Here is a 20,391-nt window from a genome sequence, read left to right as displayed (position 1 = left end):
ACACGTCGATTTGTGGTTAACTTTTCGTGTTCTTCGCGGTGTTCTTTGGCCAAGTGGCTTGGTCTATTCTTTTGCCAAGTTTCATGTTATCCCATTGTGTTATTTCGCAAGGGTCATTTTTGGTGGCTTGCAAAATAGCGTAGTGTTTGTTGTTTATTCCACTGTGCATTAGGAAATGTGTCAACCATCAAATTAAAAGGTTTCTTTATCAACGGTTGTGTTTTAATCATTTATTGGGAGATTTTTGCAACATCCAGGTCGTTCATTTCTAATGGAAAAATTTACATCGATGGTCCACCACTTTTGGGGTAGATCTGATCTTTTCCATGCAGGTCAACTCTACAAGTGTATGCAAGTTGTTACATCCCAAATTTTGCCCTAATTTTTTTTATTATTTGAACACAACTGTTAACGAATTAATTCTTTTTATAATCATGTGAAACAAGTTAATTATATAAGTTGTACCAACTGTTAATGAATTATTTCTTTTCATAATCATGTGAAATGAGTTAGTTAATTATATACGTTGTACCAACTGTTAACAAATTATTTCTTTTCATGATCATGTGAAATCAGTTAGTTATTTATAGACGTTGATGAAATGACCAGTAATTATAACTGTTAATAGATGATTAGTAGTTGTTGATTTGAATTAACGATCAATATATTTTGTATTGAATTACTATGGAATTTATGTCTTGGCGAGAATGTTTTGCTTGGGTGATTACAGGAAAAGACTGAAGAGAGGGGAAGCATTGCTAAACAGGATCATCGGAATTGGATGGTTGTTTGGTTCAGTCATCAGGATCGGCAAGTATGACCTAAGACTCCCTTGGAAACGATGCGAAGACTTGTCCACAGGTTACATTATGGGACCACATGAGCTATTAGGGAAACAATATAATGAAAACATAAAATAATCTAAATTAAACTATAATACATACCTTTAGAGATTGATTATTAAATTTCTTATCATTATAATAAACATTTAAATACAAACACATAAATATAAAAATGAAATAGCACCAATAAATTATAATAATATAATCTAATGATGTCACCTCATCAATATACTTATATGAATGTATATAAGAGCGTATTATAATAATACAATAAGTTTATAACTCTTCAACTCCTCCTTATCTCTTTTCCCTCTTTATTTCTCTCTTTTTCAAATTCGAATTTATGTTGTATTCAAATGGTCATCTTGAAAAATGATGGTAGCCAAGGAGTCTCGGCCAACCATTAAAGAAGCCATGAATTTTTAGAGGATCATTCCTCTTTCCATTCTGCTATCCTCTCCTTTTCTATGTCTGCGGCAAATCAATCTAGGCCGGATTTGGACGTTCACAGCCAGATACCTTCAGTATTTCTCTAACCCCCAACTTCCCAACTTTTCTTTAGTTCTACCGGCAACTGTATTATCAATCAACAAGTGAATAGGAGTTCCAGCCAAGGGCAAGAAAGCCATACTAAAATCATAGGTCACATGACTCATTCTATTTTTTGTTTCTACTAAGTACAAGCTCGATTGTAGTCGGATTACTCTTCCAATGTTAAGCGAGATACCATAGAATCATTGAATTTCTTAGTTCGTTTTCCATTGAATATAATGTTTGTTGACAGTCAGTATAAAATGATAGGCTACGATTAAAACAAATATGTTTTCAAGGGCATAATTCCTTTCTAATCTGATTTGAGTATTCATCCTTAGCCGGCTATACATATAAACGGAGATAAGTTTATGGTACTCTGATGTTGGTCCCCTGTAGTACATTGAGGACCTTGAAGATCTTTATCAAATATCCTTGTGATTACAACCTTTATGATTTCAATAGTAGCTATAGAATACTCTATTGATTGTGTGAATCAACAACAATGCACATGCTATCACAATTTTTCTAAACAAATTCAGAATACTTGAAACACCAAGGAATTCGTCAACAAAATGCCATAGAATTGGTGAAGAGGTGTAGATAATATTAGAATGCTCATAATCTTATGGACACCGAGGAATTCACTAGCAAAGAAGCCATGGAAAGGTGAAGAGGTGTATATAATAACAAGGTGAACATAATCTTTCGGACACCTAGGATTCACCTGGGCATAGAAGCCACAGAATGGTGAGGAGGTGGAATTAACCTACAAGAACCAATACCGAAATCAGATTTGAACATTATATAATTAATAGCTCATGCATGTCTCGGTAATGGAATCTGTTGTCAAGTTGAGTGGTGGAGATTGGGTTTACAAACCCAACTGAAATCCTTGGCCAAGGTAGTTTTAGGCATATGTGCCAATCTTAAGATCATTTTGTTTGTCCGCAACATCAGTTGTATAGGTATAACTAATTGGACACTCAAACCACCCGGTAGCTCGGATGGCTGGACTGAAAAACATCCCAAGCCCGATCTCGAGGTAGGGAGGGTTGTTTTAATAAGTTAGGATGTGTGGGGATAAGTATGGTCTGAGGTTGAAGTTGGGAGGTTAAGCCTATGTGAATGCTTCTCCTCTCACCAATGACAAAGCTTGAACAAGAAGATAAAGGGATTCTTCAGTTATTGCTATATGATTCTTTTACACTTTTACTTTAAACCCTTAGAAAAATAATTAGACAGTTTAGTTTTCTAGATAGAGTAAATATTGACATGTACGTTGAATAAGTATTTCAATCCATATAATTCAATTAAGGAAAGTTAGTCGTTACTTTATTTTCAGCTGAATATGTTATCAATTAGAAATGGTTAAATTGTTAGCAATGCATATATATTTTCTTTTATTCTCGTTATATCAACTAAACATGAAAAGTAGTTAACAGTTACTTTTATCATAATTATAATCAGTTGGTAGAAGTCATTGTCCTGTGAAATGGAATCAGTTATAAATCAGATTATTAGGTTATGAAAATTCGTTTGTTACACAAGTGGATTAACACTACATGTTATCCCTTCCCGCATTTTTTGACAATGGTGCAATTTGATCTCTTGCATCCAACACACATCTCCAAGGCCAATTCCTTAATGTTGGGCGACTTTTTGGGCCTTGTTATGCAGTGCTAATGTATTCCCACACCTTTTTATTGAGATTTGATCTTTTATCAGCTGAGTGAATTTCTTTTTGGCTTTTCTTGTCACTTCTACAGACAAGTTGCATTCAGGATCAGATTTCTTTCTAATATTCAATTATTGCTCCTCTGCAATCTAACTCCACTGTGGTTGGAGTTTGAGCTTCAAGTTTCATCTAAGTTATGTATGATCTATAAAGGCATGTTTGTAAATATTTCTAATGGTTCTTCTCTGCTGGCATTTTTCTAGCAGCCATATGCTCTGCAACTATATTCCTTTGGCTTTCATTAATGAAATATCTATGTTTCTTACCTCTTCTTGTCATTCATTAATTTGTGCATGTTGCCTTGTAGTGAATGTTTCTTTATTTGTTTTTCTTGATTTGTATGTTGTGTTAAATCTGTTAGCAATTGCTGCATGGTGAAATTCCTTTTCCTTTCAAAACTTTCATCATTTCCAAATCTGCATGTGATTCTTTGGAAAATAGAATAGAGTTAAGATTAGTGTATTTGAGTGTTTCATCAGTGTGTAGTGCATTTATAGGCAGAGTTATAACCACAGTTTCAATCTGGTGCATCACCCCTTTCCCTTTCAGCAATTTAATTTCATGTATTCTCTCTCCTTTTTCATCCCAACTTTTAGTTTAGGTGCATCCTGATTGTAAGAAAGTCGGCCTTCTTCGGAGATTCAATCTCAAAGCGCAAGTCCCACACTTGGAAGTTGTTTCCATGTTACACGAGGTCAATTGAGGGTCATAGCTCAAGCACGGGTGCAAACTTTTGTGTCAACAACTTCGTCTTCATAATGCCTTCTTTGGACCATGGATGTACCTGTGCTCAATCTCCTTTTCTCCTCTATTCTTCTTCTTTCCACCCTATTTCTCCTAGTATCTGCCTCTTCTTTCTGTGGCACTCCAAACCTGATCTCCAGGACTAGATTGACCTGTTCTGGACTAGGTCAACCCCAAGTAATTTCAATGCTCGAGGCCCAAAAGGCCTAGGAGATTTAATTAGTTTTCTTTCGCTCTCTTGTCGGCTTGTATAGTTTTCTCGCCCAAAAACTCATGTATAAGGAGACTTGGAGACTTCATTTTAAAAACTTAATATCATATTCTCAAGCTCTTGCTCTCAAGTCCAAATTTCTACCTTATGCATTCAAAGAGTTCAAGTATTCAAGATTTTCAAGCATTTAAGCAAGGAGATTCCTATCTAGCATTGATGGATCCTTTGTGAGCATTTCCTCTTCAAGATCTAGCTTATTGTTGGTCATCAAGGGATGAGATCTGCATTGAAGCATTCATCATCTTCTTCAGTGATACACTTCTACATTCATGGCACCATGATGGATTATAGTTGATCCATTGCAAAGTGTGAAGACCCTACATTCCTAGTTCAAGATCTACAATACACTTACATACAAAAACCTTACTAAAAAGGGCTTCAAGTAAGGTGAATCCTAAGATTTATCTTGTCTTTCAGTCATTTACATTTACATTTCTCAGTTACAATTAACTCCTTAACCTAGGGCTTGACCAAGGCAAGCCCTTATGAAACCCCAACCACAAAACCTTTATTTTTGTGTTGATTTGTGGGATACGAGTCGGAGCTTATAGATCTGGAAGCTACTTTTTGGGAGCTTTTTGAAGAAGTTTGTTTTAGGTTGTCAGACTACATCAACATGGTTGTAGGATGTCCTTCCAAGATGACCTAGTCCATCAATCTCCTTTTTCGGGGAGATTTCTAGGTTTTGTTCCTTTTGCCACTTTATTTCGAGATTCCTAGACAAATATTCAGAAAAAATTCAAATCTATGAGTTTTGGAGCTAAAATACATCTTTCTCTACACATTTCAAGGTGAGTCTTTTTTATTTTATTTCCTTCCATATCTTTACCCTAGATTTATATCTCAATTGGGTTAATTGTGTTCACATAGCATTTAGATTTACATTATTTAAGCAATAGTTCAATTCCACATTCACATTATCCTATCAAGGGCCAAAGTATACATTTTCTTGTATTGGATTCCTCTTTATAATTCAAATTTAGCATTAGCACCTTTCTTCCTTTGGGTTCTAGCTAATCTAATTTGGATCATATTTGGAAATTCCCCTCTTTCCCTTTCACATATATTTAAATGGCTTAGTGGCCCGGAAATGGGAGACCTACACTCTTATTAAAGTGCTTCCCTTTTCCCCTAAACAGACAGTTATTTCCTTCAATCGGCATTAGAAAGTGTCATATGTCATGTGAAGAGGCATGCCTAAGGAAATTTGAAATGTTGAATATTTGGAAATATTAAGGGTCTTGTATTAAAAATTTAGAGAGACCTTCGTGTATAAGTTAAAGAGTCTCATTTCAATCTATTTATGTGATTGCTCAGTTTATTGTATGCAATCAAGTGAAAGCCTTGTACTTGAGCATTTTATTATCAATAAAAGACATAATTTTCTAGTGTGGTTGGGCTTTTCCCTTCAAGTGGAAGGGTTTTCCCAAGGGTAAAGTTTTTGTGTCTTCTTGTGTTTTTTTTTGTTTTCCATATTGTTATATCATTAGTGTTGACCACGTGCATGCACCCTAGGTAAAACCAGGGTGCACAGGGTGAGCGTACCCGAGTTAAAACCAGCCAAATCATTGTCATAGCGGTCGCCGCACCTAGATCAGACACGGGGATGTGAGTGCTTCTCGAGTGCATCTAGCGCCATGGTCAAAAAGTCAAAAAAAAAAGTTTTAGGTGTTATTTTTTCTTTTTTAACATGGGAACCCAATTAGAGTTCCCATGAGGTCTCTTTCAAGATTTAATAAGGCTAATACACCTCATTTTCATTTTCATTTGATTGTTTTGGAACAACAAGGAGCAAAGTCAAAAAAAGGGGTTGGAGGAGTTTATGAGAGCTTAGTGAGTGATTTTGCAAGGGATTACAAGATCAGTAGGAGCAAGAGGTCCAAAAAAATTGTTTTTGCAAGTGATTCATCAAGTTCAACATAGGTTTTTTATATTTTACTTTCTTTTTTTATTAGAAATTTATATTTAGTATTTACTTTCAGCTTTGCATTTAAAAATTAATATTCAAATTCTTGAATCTTGTTGAGACTAGATAGTTCTAAATTTTAGTGTTTTTATTTTATTATTATTATTAATATTGTTCTATGATTTTTATTTTGTTTTTTGTTTTTAAAATAAGCAGAAATGTATTTAGCTTACTATTGTTTAAATTTCTAAAGTTTTTTAGTATCTTGAAACTAGTTTGGTTGAATGGTTTTTTACATAATTATTAATTACTTAGACTGAAATGTATAATGATTCATAATTATTTTTATTTTGTGAAATGTGGTTTTCTAAATGGCATTCAATCAAAGTGTAGAGGACATGGCAATTAATGAGGGAAGTGCATCTGAATATGAGCTTGAGTCTAAGGGAAGTGATCATGGGGCTGATGTAGATGCCCAATCTGAAAAAGAGCCTCCTTATCTTACACCAGGGTTGTGACTTCTATTGATTGCCCTTCACTGATTTTGGCAGAGTTCGCTAGAGGTCCTTATGATCCAAAGTCCCCTCTAAAAGAATTTTCTATAAGAATTACATGCCCTCCAACTACAGGTGGTGGCACACAGAAATGGAAGTGTAATATGTGTGGCACAGAACGGTTTGGCAGCATTACAAAAGTTAATGCACACCTTTTTGACTGGTTATGGTGTGAGCTCATGCCTATTCTTGGTAGATTCTAAGAATGTGAAATACAAAATTGATGTGAACAAACTATGAATCATATTTGATGATACTACAGTGCCAATGCCTAAATCTTTGGCTGCTACGCAATAGGTACAGAATATACAGCAGTTATAGGGGCAACAAGATATTTCCACACATATCTTGCATCAAAGAGCAGGGATTATGTCACCTACACCATCCTTTTCTTCACCTACACACAATTTAGCAAGGGATAGCATTAGGACGAAACAGAAAGCAAGTGCAAGTCCTAGTGGTAGTAAACCTATTGCTCATTTATTTAGCATGCACACAAGGGAGCAGTCAAATGATGTCATTGGTGATTTCTTCTTTGCCAATGTCATCCCAACACATGTGGCTCGATCTCCCTATTTTGTGAGGATGATATCCATGGCAGAGAAAGAGGGAGGGCAATCATATTTGCCACCAGGTGACCACAATTTGAGGATGAGGGTGTTGGATAGGTCCTATGACAAGGGTGGGATCTTGATGGAGCAAATGAAGGCATGTTGGATGGAGTCAGGCTATAGCATTATCATGGATGGGTGGACGGACATTAGTCATCATCCATTCATCAACAATATGGTCGCATGCACCAAGGGCCCATACTTTTTGAGGGCAGTTGTTTGTTCAAAGCATCGTAAAGATGCAAATTTTCAGTTTCATGTGCTTACAAATGCCATTGAGGAGGTTGGGCCACAAAATGTGGTCCAAGTTGTGACAGATGCAGCACATCTATACAAGGCTGCAAGGAGGCTTGTTAAGGCAGCCTATAGGCATATTTGGTGGACTCCATGTTGTGTGCATGCCATGAACAATGCACTCAAAGACATGGAGAGAATTGACTGGATTAGACAGGTGGTTAATAATAGGCGAGAGATGCAAGTGTTTATCTGCAATCACCATACATCACATGCACTTTTCAGAGGCTTCGCAAAGAAGCAGTTCCTGTAACCAATTGAGATTAGATATGCCTCATATTATATTGTTTTGGAGAGAATGAGTTGCAAGAGTGATTGCAACTCATGGCTATGACACAAGAATGAAATCGATGGCTTGGGTCCAGAAAAGAGTAGGGGAAGAGGATGGAGACAGTGAAGAGCAATCAATTTTGGAGTGATGCAAAATACACAGTCTCCATCATTACTCCAATGTTCTAGGTGATTAGATATGGAGATGCAGATTCACCTAGCCTTGGAGAGGTTTATGAGTGCATCGATTCCATGCTTGGGCAGATGAGGGTTGTTGTGCATAAGAGAGAACCCACTCTAGCATTCTATACATAGCACATTCAGCCTATTTGAGAGGAGTTGAACACTCCTTTGCTCATGGCTGCCTATGCATTGAACCCAAAGTGGTACATGCCTAGGCCTAGAAGAGTCACACCACTTCAAGATGATGAGGTGAAAAATGGGTTCTTTTGGTGCATTCCCAGGATGTATGATACTAAGACTGCTAGTGAGATTTGCACCGAGTGGTTGGAATTTGCCAATCTTACATGTAATCCTTAATTCTTGATTCAGTGTTCTAAGTTCTTTATTGTTATAAGTTCTTTTGATTATAATTTATTACTTATTTTAATATTATGCTGTAAAATTGTAACTTGCAGGATACTCGGATATTGGAAAGGTGGTTCTCCAAACTATGGCACTAAAGAATCCCATTTTGTGGTGGAAATGTCATGGATCACAAAAGTGAAAGACCACCTCACTAGCCACCCGAGTGCTTTCTCAGGTTTGTAGTTCGACCCCTTTATAATCTTAAGTTCAAGAGTTAAGTGATTAATAAGGAAATACTAATATTATATGATATTATGTCTTGACAATATGATAAGGTTTGTAGTTCCACCCCTTTACAATATGATATTATGTCTTGACATTAATATGGAAAAACTTATAGTTAAGTGATTTACACTATAAATATTAAACAATGTATTTCATCTTATCTTAACTCCATTTTAGCTCATCGGGGAATGAGGAAATTCCTGTCATAGAGCATTGGTGCTTTTTCCATAATTAGGCCCAAGGGTTTCATGAACTCTTATCAATACCACCACTTGGCCCAAGGTTTTCATGAACTTCTGTCAATGCTACTCTTGGGAGTCACCTAATTTGTGAAGGAAATTACTAGCCCCTCTCTCTACATACCAATCAATCCTTCCATCGGCATTATTAAAGATTTGAGATTAGCCCAAAATAGTTTTTTATTACATTATAAATGTGTATATTTAATGTCATATCTTTCATGTATTAAAAATACATGTGCTTTGATATATATAAATATATATATATATATATATATATATATATATATATATATATATATATATATATAAAGAGAGAGAGAGGGAGAGAGAATATAACATTTATATAATTCTACTTATTATATATATTTACTAAATATATATTTCTCATTATGCATTATTATAATATTATAATCTCTTTTTCCTCCCATTAAGAGTATCCTAAATATATATTCTTCTCTTATTCCTTCCTTTGGAAATGTTTCCAATCCTCATTAAATATCCTTGGTATTAAATGGTTGCATCTTAATGGGAAGAGACATCCTTTTGTCAATAATCAATTGATCTTTCTTTATATGCTACTCTCTCTCCCCCTCTCTCTATTTCTATGTTTGTTTTCTTCTTCTTTTTATCCACCTCCAAATGAAATTAAATTATATTCTTCCTTTTATACCTCGTGTATGAGGAGGTCATCTTTTAATTTCATAACTTTTGACCACTCATTGAACTTAATTGTATTTTTAATTTAATTCTTTTATATTTTAACTTAGATTTTATTTATAATTCCTCTATTTATAAAATCTAACTTAAAATATAAAAGAGTTAAAATTAAAGTATAACAAAATATAAAGGAATTATAAATAGTTAGATTTTATTTATATTTAATATAATTCTTTTATATTCTAATTTAGATTTTATCTATATTTTAATATTATTATTGATTATAAAATCTTATTTTAGAAAGGGAACATACTTTTTACAATTTTGTCTCTTGTAATTTATTTATTTGTTTTTATTTATTTATTATTAAATCCTATTCATGAAGGAGGAGACATCGCTGTATGTAATTAAGATCTGAATATTTCTCCTATTCAAGTTATAAATGAAGGTTTAACTACATGGTTGTCTAGCACCCAAAACAAAATGAGAAATGTTTATGCTCTAACAATGACACTTGTAACTAGATATATTGCAATTATCTTCATATACTAACATTTGAAATTTCTCAAAACCATCATAATAAAAATAAAGGGAACTCAACCTGGAACTGCAACACAACAATTACAATAGAAAGAGTGCCGTGTCTCAACTAAGTACCTTTTTGCCATAAGCATCATTGACAGGTGACATGTAACCTCCTAAGACAGCATATCCATCTGAAAGTAATGCATCCCTTGCCAGCTCTAAAAATAAAAGTAAATACCATTAACATAAACAATTTAGAACATAAATTTATATTGAGACAAAGTACTTTAAAATCCCAAAAATAGTCAAGCGCACAAACCTTGCTGAGAATATATTTACAATGTTGCGCATTAGATATTAAAGTAAATAAACCTTGTTAAGTTTACAACATAGCAACATCGTATTTTCTACATTAGATTAGCTTAAACCATACAATGCTGAAGATAACTAAACTCTATTTTCTTTCATTGTAAAAGAAAATATTCTGCTACTTTGCTATCTAATAATAATGTTATTGGAGAATAAGATCATGTTTTTAAGTGCTTTATATATGTCACTGTTCTACAAATCAAATACCCATAATTTAACAAACGAAAGGATGACAATTAGTTGCATCAATTTCTTTATTGTTTTAACATCTTTAGAACCGCAGAAAACTCCATGGCACACACAATTCACATGACCTTTTAGGGTGCCATTAAAGAAACCAGAAAATAAAGATTTCATGTAGTGCCATGCTGCTGCCAACTAGCTTACACAGTGTAACACACAATACCACATGATGGGGAGCTCCCAAATATCGTTTGTGAAAACCAAATTTTTCCTTTGTACTACAACAAATTTGGTGGATGCAGGATTGAGGGATCTCATACACTGTACAGCAACAACAATACTAGTGCAAACTTAGACAGATGTACAGCAAAATATATTCTCACCATTGGCAAAATACTCTGTACAACATGATCAATATGAGAACCCATACAATAGAAGTAGCATGTATAGTATGTGTAACTATGTGCAAAAAGATATAGTCTCAACATAGTACAATACTCCACACAGCATAATCAATATGTAAACTTATACAGAAGTAGCCCGTACAAGATATGCAACTGGTAACATATAGCCTACAAGCAAAAATGGGCAGCAAAGTTCTTATTTCATATGGGCCCACTTCTAGGTGTGAATCTGGTTCATGTCATACCGCACTAGGAAATATCGCTGATTGAACCTATATGGCATTATCAGCAATCCGTACAGCACTAGGAAGGATCCCATGATTGAACCCGTATAGCACTTAATTGCATAAGTTCCTTAACCATGTGGCACTCTCAGGCACAAGTTTCTTAGCTTGTACGGCTCAATCAGCAACTCGTGCAAAACTCCCAAGAACTTCCTAAACCCATATGGCTTAGTTGGTAACTTGAACAAAAAAATTGTTAAATGTTGCAGGGAAGGCCTAGGCCATGCTTCGTATTGCATGAGTGGCCAAGATCTGTAAATTAAGAAGAGTTTGCATGTAGCAGGGCAAGAATAGTTTGCATGTTTGGCCTAGTTTGTATGTCGTATAATAATTAAAATGACTTTGTACAATAGTTGGGATCTCTGCAAGTTATACATGTTGTTTGGTGCAACGATGGTGCCCTTTCATGTTGTCTAGTGGGAAGAGGATTTTGCTTCCTAAGGAGATCAATTCTAAGTTCCTTTGTGATTCTCACCAAGAGGGTGAATTGAACAATAGCCTCTACAAAGTCTTCATTATTTTTTCTATTTATTTTCTATCTTTATACTATTAGATGTATTTTCTATAGCTTTACATGCTTTCATTAGTTTCTCTTCACCAAGAGAAATTGCTTCAAGAAAATTATAAGTTAGCGAAAATATCTCACAGTATTCCATTTGCTAGTGGAAAAGTCCATTCAAGGAATTTGTCTCATCCTTTGAGCAACTTCTGAGTTCTAACACCCCTTTATTGGTGGGTTCCATTATCCTTCCTCCTCCATCTTGACTCTCCACCCTTAAACTCTGAGTCCAATGCCTACTCTCGACTCACCACCTAGCTCCTTAGATCAATGGCATACTTCATGTCATCACTCTCAATGGAGGGTATTTTCTCCCAATTGTGATTTGCTTTTGTCGTGATCAACCAACCCCCTTCTGAGGAATGTATCGTGGGCCTTCTTTTCCAATGGAATGACAACAAAGCTCATAAAGATTTGTTGAGTTTAATGGTGATCTTTTGTGCCATAAGCATCCCAAGTGGTTTGATGTCTTGTTGGTTGGCACCTACCAAATGGACAGTAGGTGGCCAAAGTGTTGACTTGTTGAGCGCCTTCCATGTCTCTTCTAATAGTACATTCACACGCAAGCCTTTGTCAACCATGGAGGTTTTCAACTTCCATCTTATTACCTCCATCTCAACAATGTTTGACTTCCTCCCAATTGGCTTCTTTGTCAGTTTGCCATGCTCCTGGCCAATTGTGTCATTACCAACTATTTTGGTAATGGCCATCTTTAGTTCTCATTATTTGTGGCCCTTCTCTCCTCCGTCATCACCAATTCAATGTCATTCCTCATTTCTCAATGTCTTTCCTTCTCTCTTCAGGGGTTTGGATACACTACCTTCTTAAATTGGATTTTGGTGATTGCAAGAACTTCCTCCTATGGGTCTTTCACGTCCAGCATATCTACTCCTAATTTCTTTAGACAACCAGCATCCTCATGGTTACCTAGACCACACCACTTGTACAACAAACTCTCATTCTTCTTCTTCCTCCGAAAATCTCGCACAAAGTGGCTCACTTGTTGCACCTACAACACTATATGATAGGATGCCCTCTAGAGTCATGGTGTATTTGATTCTACCATTGATTTCCATAAACACCAAGCAATACATTTTGTTGTTTCAATGCAAAAGAATCTCCTTGTATGAAGAGTGTTTGCCTTCTTCTAGGCTTCAAATTATATGGACACTCCTTTATTGAATTGCCCTCACCTAGCAAATCTCACTAAACATCATTTTAGGGCAATTAACTTTAGAGTGCCCTTCAATTATGCACTCAATACACCATAGTTCATATTCTTTATTAAATGCTTTCTCAACCTTCAATTATTTCATCATATCATCATTGGGCCTAGACTACTATTGATTTATCGTTGTCGCTACACTATGTGCTCTTCATCGTCTATCTTCCTCTTCCCTCAAGAGTGTGTCTTACTTTCACTCTCAATGTCCACCGCCTGATTGTAGGCACCAGGGTACAATGATAGAGCCACCACTTTCATCTATTGTGCAATGAGGAATAAGCCCCTCAATGAACCACCTCTTCAACACACGAGCTTGCTTATTCTCCAACATGGTTAGCGATTCCTTGAGCTTATTATTGTAAGCCCATATATTCTCATCCTTCCCTTGTTTCGTATTATAAATTTTGACGAAAATCTCATTGTTGTCTTGTAGGAATTTAAACTCAACCTTGAACAACCTCCTAAGCATGTCCCAAGAGACTATGGATGAAGTATCTAGTTTTGTGAACTAGTAAACGGTTGTACATCATAGCATTGTTGGAAACACTCTAAGCCAATACTCCTTGTCAACCTAACTATTTTCTACCCAAATAGTCTTGCCCATCTTCCAATGCCTCTTAGGATCTTGTGACCCATTCCCCGTGAACTTCAATACTTTTTATCAATCCACATTTAGACTTGTCAAAGGAGTCACAATCTTTCATGCTTTCATGATCCCTAGTGTGTCAGATATGGGTGGACTATTTCAACTGCTACATTCTAGTGCTTTCCCTACACTCCAAGCCATGCACACATCCACCCCCAACGTCCCCACCACCTTGTGTACTTTCAAGATACAACTCACTCTTGTACTCTCCATCCTAGGTCTTCCATTCTAATTCTCCAATTCTGAGTTCCTTGAAATGGAAAGATTCTCAATGCAATTTTCGTTCAACATTTCCTTGTTTAGAGGGACCTAGCCTATCCCCACCTTTTTCAAAAACACAAACCGGAGATGTATTTCCTTTTATCTTAGAGAGGCCTTGAGGCTCCGAGACCACTCTTTACAGCAGTGTTTCGACACAAGACTACATCTAGATCAGCTCATCACCTCATTCCCCTTGATGGTTTCCCCGGCACAAGGAACCAAGAAGCCTCGTGATCCTTCATCGAGGACCCTCCAAAGCATGTGTCCTCACAGATCCTCCACACGGTCGTGGCCCTCCTCACCTACACCTAGAGGTTCTCAGTGATATCTTGGGGTCTCTTCCTACCCTAAGGCCTATCCTTCAGTTTTGGACTTCTTCTCAACTACAAGGAACTGCTAGTTGGGTGGATCGGTTTTTTTTCAGTCCCCCTATTTGTTTTTATCGTTTGGTTCTTTTCCTCAAACACCATTTGGTGCTACTGTTGTTGGCTTTCCCTTGGTCAGGTTTATGTAGTCCCTTGGACCTGCTTGTTGGTCTCCTGTCAGACATTAATAAATTTATATTATCTTATCTATGTACTCCTTTGATGTCGTTTGTATAGACAACTGTCTTGCCTTGTTAGCAAGGTAAGTTTCATCATGGAGTGGTATTTGTTTGGCAATTTCTCATAATCTTCTTCTTATTCTCTTTGTTCTACAATCCTTAGAGATCACCTGATCACTTGGTACCACCTTGTCTCTTCTTCTCGCCTTTATTGGAATCCAAGGGCATGAATCACGCAAAGCTGGCCCAATTCCTTTTATCAATGATGCCAAATGTTTACTGCTATACATCAGATTAACAGATATAGAAGTAAAATATATCTTTATTTTCTCATGAACTTAGTACAGAAAGGAAGACCAAAGACAGTCGAACAAGTATTACAAATCATCTAACTCTACACTACTCCCTTCCTTAGTAGTACACAACATGTTGAAAGGACCTAATGGTTGTCAAGAGTGACACAATTATCAATCAACCGACATTTGCAACCACCTAAGAGTGACAATCAACACATAATTGATACAATGACGAAAATTAATATATTGACAAATAACCAATATTATCAACCATAACAATAGGCATTGTACACCAACTATACTTACTTAGCATGTCTTCAGTACTCTTCAACTTATGCTCTTTAGGGGCTTGTTCCTCCTACTTGGCTATTTGTATTGGTTTATTGACCACATGTGTTAGTGGTCTACATTTGTATTCTCTTTTACTTGCCTACATCTGCATTCTATTTTAGTGTTCTACACCTGCATTCTATTTTAGCAGTCTACATCTTTATTCTAATTTTGTTTTTGTTCCTTCTCTTTTTGCATCTCTCTGGGATTCTCTCTTCCTATAACTTTCTAATGTATTCTCAAGTCTCATTGACCTACTTTTGGTTAACCATGGAAACTTGTATAATTTCTCTCTCTTCCTCCACATCAGAGTCTAAGCAGGTGCTTCCTTTAACGAGGAATTATTCTCTGTGTATACTATATCAATCCGTTCATGGATAATTACAATTCTAGAAGTATCTCTATGCTGCCACTCTTATAATTAATTTCACCTTTATGCGTCTAAGTTCTGACAATTTAAAATGTACCAGATTGCCAATAATATACAAAACAATAGTGTAGGAGATCCATCAGGATGTATCAAGAATGGGAAGCTTTTGGAAATAGAGAACAGTTATGCTACAATTCAGGAATAAAGACTGTAGCCCAGCAATGCAAGAGATAATGTCAAGGCTCCAGAATGCCTCCAGTTTATAATGACAATAAACATTTCAGCATGAATATACAGCCAAGAAGAGATAAAACACAAGAACAAATGTAAAGCTAAGGGGTTAGTGTGCAAATCCAATGGAATAAAGGAAAGATTACAATACATACTCATTGAGACAAGTTATTTGGAAGCTTGGCATTGTTGATGAAATGAATTATCCTCATATAGGCAAGTTATTTAGATAACATATTTGACATACTCAAAAGCATTATTATCCATGTCCAGACCCTTTATTGTTTCCCTAGGGGCATATTTTAAGATGTATACTTGAGATATTTATTGATTCCTCGTCAATTCTAATGCTTGGAAGTATCAGAAGATATATTTGCTCCATGCTCATAAAGTATAAACATCATACATGTTATGATACAAAAGACTGGGTAGTAGTGACTACACAATGATACGTGCAGATATAAAAAGAAGAATGTCAAGATGTAAAAAGCACAGTTGGCAATGGCACCAAAGAATTTGAAAATGTGTCTCGGAGCTGAAGCATTTTCACAAGAGAAGACTGAGAAAGTAGAAGTCCAAAGACACGCAACACTTGATTATCTGATAATCAGAGTCTGGAGAAATGTAAAACTGACGACATTAAAGCATGTCTAAAACACCATTATCTGAAGATACATGACACTATTAGCAGGTATTCAAATTTGGTCCACCAGTGATAAAAGTTATCATGTCGCAAATCATAGAAAGTCACCAATTGGTAGGGTCACCAACAATCTATGCAGTGACCATTTTGTCTTACCAAAATCATGACAACATGGTTGTCTTACCAAAACAATGGAATTGATATGCTGATGCTGTACAGTTTGGGGTTTTAGAAATCTAACAACATTCATCAACAAACATGATCAAAGTCAAAAGGGCATGATATAAATAAAAAAGCAAGAATTTCTTGATTGTGAAAGTCGTGGCGACATTCCTTAAGTAGAATTAATAGAGGACAAAAACGATGCATTTAAACTACAATGAAATCACTAAGGGCTGCCCAGGTGCAGAAAACACATCATATCTTGGCGGCTGAGGGTCACCAACAAGGCATGCAAATAAAGTATACAAGACATGCATAACAACATGCACTAATTTGACAGAAACAATCATTGCTAAATGCAGATACTAAGATGATAGAGAAATTTTTTGGCCATCAGTGAGATCATATAAGTGAGATGGGCATGCAGGCATGCATGAACAAACTGAGGTTGTGCAGCTGCATGAATTGTTGGAGAGTAACGCTCAAGAATGTATAAAATTCTTATGTAACATAGAAGCACAAAAGCTTGATTAACCGCAAAGGTGGAAGGAGATTGATTGATTGCTAATCTAAAGAGTAAAAATCAACAATCATTGAGGGCATGAGCATGACGTGTGAAAATTATAATACAATGATTTGCCACTGGAAATCAACTTCAAAAGAATGAGTGACCAAAGAAAATCATTTTGTAATTTGAATAAGAGAATGTGTTCTTAGTCCTACTAGAAATCGTGATGTAAAAAAGTCCCAACTTGAATTTTGCTATATTTTGAATGAACACATAAAAATCAATGAAATAGTGAATCAAATGGACTGAAGACATGTGTAACGTAAAGCACTGAGCATAACTAACATTGAGTACAAAAATTTCACCATAATTATCTTTTATGTTATCTAGTCTTATAGTGTCTTTTTGCTCCATAAGATGTTGGAGATTACCAAGGGTACCTCCCCATTCAACATGTTCAACATAGAAACCACGTTAGCCACTTAAATAACTTAAGTAAACAGAGAAACCACATATATATCACTTTGGAGGATCTGACTATGGACCTAGCCTTATGGCCTTTGCCATTTGAGCACAACTCCATTGACACTATCTAGCATTTATTATTAGTTTAGGTTTCTGTTTCCCAATATTTTAAATTTGACAATCATATTCCTAATACCATACCTGTTTCCAAAGTTCTACCCATTACCTCACTTTCCTAAAAAGTACTTGGGAATGTAAATACCATTTGATTAGTCTGCCTAACAGGCCTTGCTCTGTTTGTCGTGCATGTTTGTAGTTGATTAGCTAATGTATTATAAAACAATGTTTTATTTCTGTTAGCCAAAAGAAAGTGTTATTTATGTAGATATTATAAATTCTAAAATTTTATCTTAATATCAAAGAAAAGCTAGCATTCTAAATGGATAGAAATAAATAAGCACAAAAGTAGTTCTGATGCTAAATTAAACCAATGGCCTAACATTTTAGTTTTAAGGTTTGACATACCAAACATTCGGAGGTGCATATAAGTTGGTGGATTGAAACTACCAGTTGCTACAAGAATCACTTGCATTTTCTTCCTACAAGCATAACAAATCAAGGCAAGTCAAAACCATTTTTTTTTTTTTAAAAACCTTGCACTACTAGTTACAACCGTGTAAACAGTTAAATAACTTAGTGACAACATTGGATAAAAATTAATCCTCAATTTGACTGTGACAAATAAAACTCAAAGCAAAAAGAAAATAGTTCAATATAGAAATGGATTTATAGCTGAAACCTGACCTCCATTGCTCCTAGATACAACATTCCTGTAGCTCAGCTTGTTAGTCTTTAGGATACATTTAATAACTATTTGTTTGTTTGTTATAAGCTTGTTTATTCCCATGATTATTTTGCATTCCCACAATTATCTATGTAAAATAGTTGTTATAGCAATCCTCCTATAATGCAGGAAATGTATTTCCTATAAATTAAAGATTGTACCATTGAAAAAAATGAATCGAAGCATACTATTATTTGTATAATATTTGCAGCTGTGAGTTGCATCCTGAAAACCAATAAGGTATGAAAGTGGTGATATGCAGATGCAGGAGTTACCTTTCATGACTGTGATAGTCTTCTTAGTCTCAGATTACCATCTCATATTGCAGTTGCTAGGTTTCCATACTACATGTTGTGCATGATTTTATTTAGAATACATATGTAATGCTCAGCTGGTGTTTTTTGTGCTATGCCAACAATTGCTCTATTCACCAACGTAAGGTGCTGAATAGTCGATTAATCCAATGGAGGCATCTGAATGGTTTATATTCTCTTCCAGTGGAGGCATCGATTGTATATACCAATTGTGGTATTAATTGGTCTTTTTCTCTAGCTTATCGGTGGTCGAGTTACATGTCACAGCAGTTGCTGAAGATCAACAAAGAGTCATACCATGGCAATAATTATATAGTAACAGCATTCTTCATTGTCCGCTCTTTCATGTGCAATTTTGTAATTCCTTATTCTATATTTTTATTACTTTCAGCTTGACAGTGAAACTGGACAGTTTCGTTCTTTTAGCATAAATGATACCAGCTCATCAATGCTACTGTTTAACAGATTTTCTTGCTATGTTTTCATTGTACTTGAAAATGATTAACAACTGTGTGTATTGAGTAGTCATTATTTTGTTCATCTGCAGAAAGAGTTCTATATGATCATAGTATATTATTGTTCAATAATCTTTTGATGTGGCTGGCTTGTTCCCTCAAGTTGGAAGGCTTTCCCAGGGTAACTATTGTGTTTTGTGTCTTGTGTTATCTATTTTATATATTGATTTATTTCTGCTTTGAAAAATAAACATGATATCAAAGCTAAGTTCAGAAAAGAACTGGTCAGATTTAGCTAAACAGTTAAAGCCTTCAAGTCCTGAAGATTTTCTTTAGTCTTTGTCTTATCCGTTCACCATGTTCTCAGTAATGGCTGCATCGGAATCATGCTATATATGGATGCTGAAAATAACACTCAGATCGTGCATATAGAAGTTGATGGTTTCTTTTCAACTGTGGTGGAATAGGAACTTCATGTATATTTTGCTGAGAAAAGTTAGCTGGAAAAATTCGGTGTATATAAGATAGACACAAGATTTTAAGAGAAGAGGATCCCAACACCAAGCTTAATAAAGCCAGATTGATGCTAAGTAAGCTGTAGAGATGGGGATGTTAGAAAATAGCTCATAAATAAAAATTTATCACTGCTCACGCATAAATTTATTTCCCCTGTCAAACCATTTAAAAGCAAACAAAATGGAAATGAGGAAATTTGTGGGTCTTGGATATTTATTGTATCATTGATCCCGATAATCATCTGAATTGTCAATAAGACATTAGTGTGTTTGTCTATTTGAGCCACCCCAAACTTCAAGATTTTTTGTCAGCTGTGAATCATGTTGTATTTGGAGGAAGAAATGACTGGAATATTCTCGGCCAAGGATTATTGTGGTGATATTATATCCATCAACACTGACTTTATTAAACCAGAGGCGATGCAAGATTTGGACAAACGAGATCATTTCTTGAAGGCACCAAAACTTGTATACTTGTCATTGCCGCCTTCTTTGTGGCTATACAACAATGCTGAGTTGATATTGGGTTGATTTGCAACTTTGATGGTGGTCCTTGGTAAGGTTGGAGGATGCAATAGAGGTGTAATCTTAACAGACCTATTTCATGCGCAGGAGTGTATAGCAAACTTTATGAGACGTGTTGAGAGGTACAACTTCAGTTTAGATCATAGGTGAGTTGGGGGGTACTGTTCGTTTGGCTTCAAATTGCATGGGTGATGGCGGCTTGGATTTTTGGCAGTAAGGTTGTGATATGGTGAAAGAGATCATGTTGCTAACAGCAGGGA

At 35.6% G+C, this 20,391-nt stretch overlaps 1 protein-coding gene across 7 annotated transcripts in view; it reads right to left on the bottom strand.

Moving 5' to 3' along the window:
* LOC149533587 (uncharacterized) overlaps positions 1-20,391 on the bottom strand; it is a 189,469-nt gene that overhangs the window by 137,917 nt on the left and 31,161 nt on the right. For all 7 annotated transcript variants that reach the window (XR_016356672.1, XR_016356673.1, XR_016356674.1 and 4 more), the window contains exons 3-4: positions 18,004-18,077; positions 10,131-10,216 (exon numbers count right to left, since the gene is read on the bottom strand). Coding sequence is in view for 3 of the 7 variants with exons in the window: in XM_089803068.1 (XP_089659194.1) it covers positions 10,131-10,216; positions 18,004-18,077 (160 nt within the window). In the remaining 4 variants the exon portion in view is untranslated. The remainder of the gene's footprint in view (positions 1-10,130; positions 10,217-18,003; positions 18,078-20,391) is intronic.

Source organism: Cupressus sempervirens, chromosome 10 (genome assembly GCF_028749045.1).
Source record: "Cupressus sempervirens isolate cs-2001-9-10 chromosome 10, ASM2874904v1, whole genome shotgun sequence".
Taxonomy (NCBI): Eukaryota; Viridiplantae; Streptophyta; class Pinopsida; order Cupressales; family Cupressaceae; genus Cupressus; species Cupressus sempervirens.
Note: the sequence above shows the minus strand (reverse complement) of the source record. Positions and strands in the feature narration are given on the sequence as shown.